This window comes from Gekko japonicus, unplaced genomic scaffold, assembly GCF_001447785.1.
Source record: "Gekko japonicus isolate JY-2015 unplaced genomic scaffold, Gekko_japonicus_V1.1 scaffold3725, whole genome shotgun sequence".
Lineage (NCBI taxonomy): Eukaryota > Metazoa > Chordata > Lepidosauria > Squamata > Gekkonidae > Gekko > Gekko japonicus.
Genome location: NW_015165935.1, coordinates 72,221 through 79,778, shown reverse-complemented (window position 1 = coordinate 79,778; position 7,558 = coordinate 72,221). Strand labels below are relative to the sequence as shown.

At 56.0% G+C, this 7,558-nt stretch overlaps 1 protein-coding gene and 2 non-coding genes across 3 annotated transcripts in view; all 3 read left to right on the top strand.

Annotated features, from left to right (window-relative positions):
- Positions 1-7,176, top strand: part of KIF24 (kinesin family member 24) — a 50,515-nt gene extending 43,339 nt beyond the window's left edge. The window contains exons 11-12 of the mRNA XM_015411432.1: positions 3,794-6,019; positions 7,095-7,176. Of these exons, the coding sequence (XP_015266918.1) occupies positions 3,794-6,019; positions 7,095-7,176 (2,308 nt within the window). The remainder of the gene's footprint in view (positions 1-3,793; positions 6,020-7,094) is intronic.
- Positions 1,304-1,375, top strand: TRNAV-GAC. The gene has a single exon. It is a non-coding gene; the product is annotated as a tRNA-Val (tRNA).
- Positions 1,454-1,525, top strand: TRNAD-GUC. Its single transcript has one exon. It is a non-coding gene; the product is annotated as a tRNA-Asp (tRNA).
- Positions 7,177-7,558: the final 382 nt, after the last annotated feature.

The window sequence follows — 7,558 nt, the reverse complement described above, 5'->3', positions numbered from 1 at the left end:
AAAGACCTTGAAGGTTCCATATGCAACTGACATTCCAACTGCCTTGCGGGGAGGGGGGTGAGTTTGAGGTGTGGAATGCAGTGAAGTCCAATCAGCTTCCATATGCAAAAGACCTTGAAATGCTGGGCGGGACTGCACAAAGCAGCCAGTCAACCCAGCCAGCGTCTTCTGACTGACAGTTCAAGCGTCCATACACTAAAGGAGTGCATTTTAGAACTTTGGCACCCACTATTCAATTATATATAAGGAGAGATAAGCTCTCTTTCTTCTGTGAGGACACATCTGCACGTTGCCCCCCCAATAGCTAGCAATCCAAAAGAATCCAGCGGAGCCTGAGCGGTGGGTGTTGCCTTCTGACACATTTCCGGTGATGTCAGGCATATGCAAATAAGTCATGCTAATGAGCTATGCTAATGAGCTCCTGCACGTCTTTTTCTACGAAATGACCCCTGGGGACGGGGTATTCTAGGCATCACATTGACTATGGAGAGGGTAGGGGGAAGGCAACAAAGGGGCCAGGAGAGAAAGAGAGATGGTGCTTGGGGCGAGATTAGTACGGAAATGAGTCTGAGTGTGTCCACCTTCCACCTCTCCCATTCTTTCCTCCTTTCCTTCCCCATGCCAGTTTGGTGTAGTGGTTAAGTGGGCGGACTCTAATCTGGGAGAACCGGGTTTGATTCCGCACTCCTCCACTCGCAGCTGCTGGATGACCTTGGCCGCCACAGTTCTGACCAGAGCTGTCCTTGAAAAGAGCAGCTTCTGTCAGCGCTCTCTCAGCCCCATCTACCTCACAGGGTGTCTGTTGTAGGGAGGGGAAGGGAAAGGAGTTTGTAAGCCGCTCTGAGACACCTTTTGGTAGTGAAGGGCGGGGTATAAATCCAATCTCCTCCTCCTCTTCTTCTTCTCCTCTTCTTTCATTCATCCTTAATCCACAGTAGCTCTGATTGCTGAATGGAACCTCCATGTGCAGAGGCAAAACAACCTCACAATGCCAGTTTGCTTTCTGGCGTCAAAGAAGTGAGAGGTCTGCTGTGGCTCAGTGGAAGATCCTCTGCTCAGCATGCAGAAGGTCCCAGGTTCAGTCCCCGGCATCTCCAGTTAAAAAGGACCAGGCGGGAGGTGATGGGAAAGGCCTCCGCCTGAGACCCTGGAGAGCTGTAAAGAGGGGCCATGGCTCAGTGGCAGAGCCTCTGCTTGGCAGGCAGAAGGTCCCAGGTTCTATCCCCGGTATCTCCAGTTAAATAGGACCAGGTAGCAGGTGATGGGAAAGACCTCCGCCTGAGACCCTGGAGAGCTGTCAAGAGGGGTCGTGGCTCAGTGGAAGAGCCTCTGCTTGACATGCAGAAGGTCCCAGGTTCAATCCCCGGCATCTCCAGTTAGAAAAGGACCAGAAAGGACCAGGCAGCAGGTGATGTGAAAGACCTCCGCCTGAGACCCTGGAGAGCTGTAAAGAGGGGCTGTGGCTCAGTGGAAGAGCCTCTGCTTGTCAGGCAGAAGGTCCCAGGTTCAATCCCCGGCATCCCCAGTTAAAAAGGACCAGGTAGTGGGTGATGTGAAAGTCCATACTCTGAGACCCTGGAGAGCCGCTGTCCATCTGAGTAGGCAGTTTTGTCCTTGAGGGACTGATGGTCTGATTCAGTGGAAGGCAGCGTCACATGTCCGTGTGTTCTTACTTGTGGGCTTCGTGGAGGCACTGAGCCAGCATGGGGAAGCTGCCAGGCTAAATGGATCTCGGGATCTGATCCAGGAGGGTTTGGTGTCGTGGTTAAGTGCGCAGGCCCCTAGCTATACCTTGTGGCTAATAGCCACTGATGGACCTCTGCTCCATATGCTTATCTAATTCCCTTTTGAAGCCGTCCATGCTTGTAGCACCCACCACTTCCTGTTTGTGTCAGAGCTCTCTCAGCCCCACCTACCTCACAGGATGTCTGCTGTGGGGAGGGGAAGGGAAAGGAGACTGTAAGCCGCTCTGAGACTCCTTCGGGTAGTGAAGGGCGGCGTATAAATCCAATCTCTTCTTCTCTCCTCTTTCTTGCTACCTTCCAGTTGATACATACTTCATTATGCGGTAACGATCGTTGGGAGCAGGTAATTGGATTGTTAATGCCTATCCGGGGTCGGTGGCCAAGATTAGCTCATCCAGTTTAATCTGGGAAGGCATTTATCTGAAGGGGGCTGCTAAGTAGGCGGCAGTGTGTAATTGAGAAAATACAGATCTCATGCATTGACGAGCAAATTTATATGCGCTTCCTTTAGAAGAAAGTCCCGGAAGGGGCCACAGAGCTCTCAGAGTCCTGATCATTCACTCTCTTCTCTCTTGCTCATGTTAGTTAGTTCCTTTCCACCTTCGGAACAGCAGAAGAACGCCCGCCCTTCGTTTGTGCAAGACAGCCAGCCCCTTCCTGTCTTTGCACACCGGCTTCTGTTTCACTTGCCTGGTTTTTGTCCTGTCGAAACAGGAGGAAATCCTGCAGAAAGGGAAGCCGCTGAAATCATTAGCCAGAAGTCCAAGTAGGCTCTTGAATCCCGCATTCTGCGGACCTTTGCAGATGAGGGAGTTCTTCTGCTGGCCCAATGCGGCCGGTTCTGCTTCAGAGAGCCAGTTTGGTGCAGTGGTTAAGTGTGCGGACTCTAATCTGGGAGAACCGGGTTTGATTCCCCACTCCTCCACTTGCACCTGCTGGATGATGTTGGGTCAGTCACAAGCTCTGGCACAGCTGTCCTTGAAAAAGAGCAGTTTCTGTCAGAGCTCTCTCAGCCCCACCCACCTCACAGGGTGTCTGTTGTGGGGAGGGGAAGGGAAAGGAGATCGTAAGACGCTCTGAGACTCCTTTGGGTAGTGAAGGGCGGGGTATAAATCCAATCTCTTCTCTTCTTCTTCAGAGTAAGCGGCCCACTGAACTCGCATACCAGAATGCTTTAACCCTACCTGAACAACTTTAAAACAATCTAAAACAGGCAAACAATGATTAATTTGAAACCACAGCAGATGTGAGAATCCCCTGAAGAAACGGCTGGCGTCACATAGGGGGCGAGAGAGAGTATGAATTATGAAGTCCTCGGGCTGAATATCTGCCATGAAGGGCTGGCCAAACTGTGGCTCGGGTGCTGCGTCTCCTGGCAGGGCGGCTGGGGAAGTGAAGGGGAGGCGTGCCTTCCCGGGTGGTCTTCCCTTCTCCTTGCTTGCTTCCCTTCTCCCTTGCTCCCTCCCCCTATCATCTCCTTCCTTCTGTTGCCCCCCACCCCCAAGCACCAAGAAGACAGAGCATCACTTGCCCCAGAGCCCCTATCTATACCTTGTGGCTGATAGCCACTGATGGACCTCTGCTCCATATGCTTATCTAACTCCCTCTTATAAGAACATAAGAGAAGCCAATGTTGGATCAGGCCAATGGCCCATCCTGTCTAACACTCTGTGTCACACAGTGGCCAAAAATACCATGTGCCATCAGGAGGTCCACCAGTGGGGCTCGAGGGACATCATCAATATCTGTTTTACCCCTTTTGCTTTTATTTTTGCCAGTCTCGTTTAATGTTAATAAAAAGCAAATTTGCATATTTTTCAATAAAAACATGTGGGTTATGTATTTGTTCATGCCCTATGGCTCTCAGACATCTGACCTTTATTCTATGTTGCTCTTACATTAAGCATGTTTGGCTACCCCTGCTCTAGTGTAAAGACTGGAGTAAGATAACAGCTGCGATGGGTTTCTGTAATTCGGACTCGGTGTCATACAAGGTGAGTGTCGTCTCAGAGCATCTCCCTTCTTAACGCCTGGCTTTTCCTACTCAGGGTGAAAGAGCTGAAGAAGGGGATGAGATGCTGCGCGCCAGTCGTGAACCGGCGGCGGTCAACCGGAAGCATGTCTCCAAAACGCATCCAGAGTTCCCCGTGCGTGCAAGCAGGGGAGAAGTCCTCGCCAAAGAAGGTGAAACTGGGCTTCCAGTCTCCATCCGTGGCCAAGGCTCCTCCTTCGCTGTTCCACCTGATGAACCCCCCTCTCTCTTCGACCCCAAAAGGAGCCGCTCGCAAAGGGCCTCCCGACACTGCTTGGCCCAGCCACCCCGCCCCACTGAAAGGAGCTCTGGGGGCCGGCCTGCCAGCCAAGAAGACGCCCGAGGACCTCGTCCCACGTTCTGACCACGGCCGCCTCGGGCAGGACCGGGTAGCCCGGGGGGCTCCCTCTCCCAGGACCGCAAGGGAAGGCAGCCAAGGAGACCGGCTGCGGGTCAGGAGCCGGAAAGTCCCACCGGTGCGCAAGCAGCTGATTTCCAGAGCCAGCTTCTCCCTGCCGGCCCACGTGCCAGACAGCGGGAGGGTGTTCGCCGAGCAGTGCGCCGCAGCGTGGATGAGCGTCCTGCCGCAGCAGAAGGACCGGGAGCAGCACCTCCGCCTTTACCACCAGCGGTTCCAGCAGCCGCCCATTCTGCAGGAGAAGCTGAACTGCCAGCCCCTGGAGAGGTTCCTGGGCCAGTACAAGCCGCAGGAGGTCTGGGCGCAGTCCGAGCCCCCCGGCCTGCCTCCTGCCTCCCCCCCGGGCCAAGACGAGACCATGCAGCTGGAGGACCTGGACGACAGCGACTTCAGCGAGGACTCCTTCTCGCCTGGGCCCAGCCGTAGGAAGCCCCAGGCCGAAGCGGCCACGGGAGGCAGCCAGGGCTCGTTTTTCCTCCATCAGAGGGAGTGCGGGACTGACGGGAGGGAAGTCCAGGTCGGGCAGGAGCTGTTTTTTGAACTGCTTGAGAGTAAAGAGGAGGCCTCACTGAGGACGGAGGAGGCCGTTAGCGGCGAGGAAAGCCCTAAGAGTCAGTCCGACTGGAGCGCAGAAGACGTCTTGGTGCTGGATTCCTCTCCACGGAACGACACGCCAGAGAAGCCTTACTGCCTGCAAGGAGACAGCGTCGGGTGCAACAGGAGCGACACCGAAGAGCCTCCTCTCGGGCGAAATCTGCTCTGCTGTATCGGTCTCGGTTTCGGATGCCCTGAAGCAAGCTGCTCCAGGTCAGAGAAGGCGGCCCAGATCTCGCCTTTCGCCCAGGCCCTGGGATCCGCGAGAGGCGTTGCCCGTTGCCCGAGGGAAGACTCTGTCAAAGACGGCTTGGGAAATTTAGAAAAGGGGCTCCAGAAAGGAAGCGACCTCTCCGGACCTCTGGGATTCCCGTTGGACTTTGTTGCAGGAACGAGGACTCCGTTGACGGGGTCACTGCTTGATGGCGAGAGGGCAGGTGCTGCAGAGGAAGATGCTCCAGACCAGGGGCACGGAAAGGCTCCACACGAGGAGGAGAGAGAGGAGAAAGTCTCCTTTCGCCCCCAGCTGCAAGTGGGAGAGGACCCCAGACCGTTCCTTGGGAATGAAGCCTCTCCTCCAGCCCCCGAGCGTGAAACGGATCCATGCAGAAGGCAGGCTGTCCAGCCACTTTCTCCGCAAGCCAAGTGGCTCTCCCAGTTTTGTTACAGTCCGAAGGCTCTTTCTTCCTTGGGAGACGCATCCCCCTCGAGTGAGCTTCACGGCTGTGTTTGCGGGTTTTCTGCCCGAGACCCAGGCCCAGCAGAGGTCTTCTCCCCGTGGAAAGGGAAGGAAGGCCCTTTGCTTCTTGGCAACCCGCAGGGCGGTGAGGTTGCCCCGGACACAGAAGCCACCACGATTGCCTCGTTAAGCGGTCCGGGGCCACTCCGCTTGGGTGGGAAAGACTGCTCCGAACCCACGACGCTGCTGAAGCACATTGATGCTCTGGAGCAGGCGTTTGTCTCAAAGGCATCAGAGAAACAGGAACCCTCCGGAGAAAGCCCCCCACCGCAGCCCGTCCGGAAACGGGAGCGCAGCCCTCCGCAAGAGCCGTTCGAGCTGACATTGAGCAGTGAGGAAACAGGGCCCTCTAAGTACAGGAGCGTTTCGGAAGGATCCGTTCAGAAATCTCCGGAGGCTGCCGAACAGGATTCGGGGACGAACATCCGGTCTCCCCAGAGCTGCCTGAAGGACGCCTCCAAAAGATTACTCTGTAAGGAAGCGTCGGGAAGGTGAGTTTTCCGGATCTCAAGTTTTATGGGGGGGCAGCGGATACCTGCACTGGTCGGTAGCTGGGCCCGGGCACCCCGTCCTACCTCTCCACCCACAACAACTCAAAGCAGAGCCGGCACACTCCCAACGGCCGGGTGATTGATTGGTTGAGTAAAACATTTATATCCCGCCTTTCAGGAAGCAGTCTGGTGTAGTGGTTAAGTGCGCGGACTCTAATCTGGGGGAACCATTTTGATTCCCCAGTCCTCCACTTGCACCTGGCTGGATGACCTTCGGCAAGCCATAGTTCTGTCAGAGCTGTCCTTGAAAAAGAGCAGTTTCTGTCAAGAGCTCTCTCAGCCCCGCCCACCTCACAGGGTGTCTGTTGTGGGGAGGGGAAGGGAAAGGCGTTTGTAAGCCGCTCTGAGACTCCGAGTGAAGGGCGGGGTGTAAATCCAATCGTCTCCTCCTCCTCCTCCTCTGTTTTCTCCAGGCCACTTTGGCCAGGGATCCTGTAGGGTTTTTTGCCATCTTCTGGGCATGGAGCAGAAGTCACTGGGGGGCGGGTGTGTGTGGGGGAGGTATTTGTGAATTTCCTGCCTTGTACAGGGGGGTGTACTAGATGACCCTGGAGGTCCCTTCCAACTCTGTGATTCCCTGATTCCTTGTAGTTACAGTAATAATTAAAAACATTGCCGGTTTAGAACCAGAAACGAAATAGCCAACCCCAAATCTCTCCCCTCCCCCTGGTCCCTTAAAAGAGGCAGGCCTGCCAGCGCCTCCCGAAGATATCCGGGGATTCGGGGGGCTCACCTCTTCAGGGAGCCCCTTCCTCAGAGCCGGCGCCATATCGGGAAAGGCCCTGGCTCTGGCTCATGCCGGGTGGGCCACCCTAAGTCTTGGGAGAGCCAACGGGTGGCTGCCCGAACTCCATCGGGGGCGCGCAGGGACCTATGGAAGGAGACAGTCCTCCTGATGTTGGGTCCTAAGTCGCGAAGGGCTCTAAAGGTCCCCACCAGCACCTTGAATTGAACTCGGAAGCAGACCGGCAGCCGGTGCAGCTGCTTCGGAATGGGCCACGTGTGCTCCCGGCAGCCAGCCCCCTGACCACAGTCGGACTGCCGCTTCCCGGATCGCTTGTCGTTTCTGGGCCGTCTTCAAGGGCAGCCCCGCGTAGATGGAGGGGCGGCGCAAGCAGGTGTGGCGCCAAGCCTTGCTCCCGGCGTGAGCTTACCAGGTGTCATTCACTCGGCAAGCGGTTGGCTTTCCCGCCGGCACATCGGGGAAGGGGAAGGAGAAAGCGGTCCCGCTCTGAAGGTCCCAAAGCACCAACTAAAAGCTCAGTTGTTTTGCTCATCTTCCCCCCTTGGGCGGAAAAACTGGGTAAAGGCGGGGGGGGGGGGGGGGGAAGGCGCTGTCAGTTGTTTTGCTCATCTTCCCCCTTGGCCGGAAAAACTGGGTTAAGGCGGGGGGGAGGGAGGGTGGAAAGCTCTTGGGAGATGGGCGGGACAGGTCGTCGTCCTCGGCAGGCAAATCTGAGAGCTCCCGGTTGCTAAAGC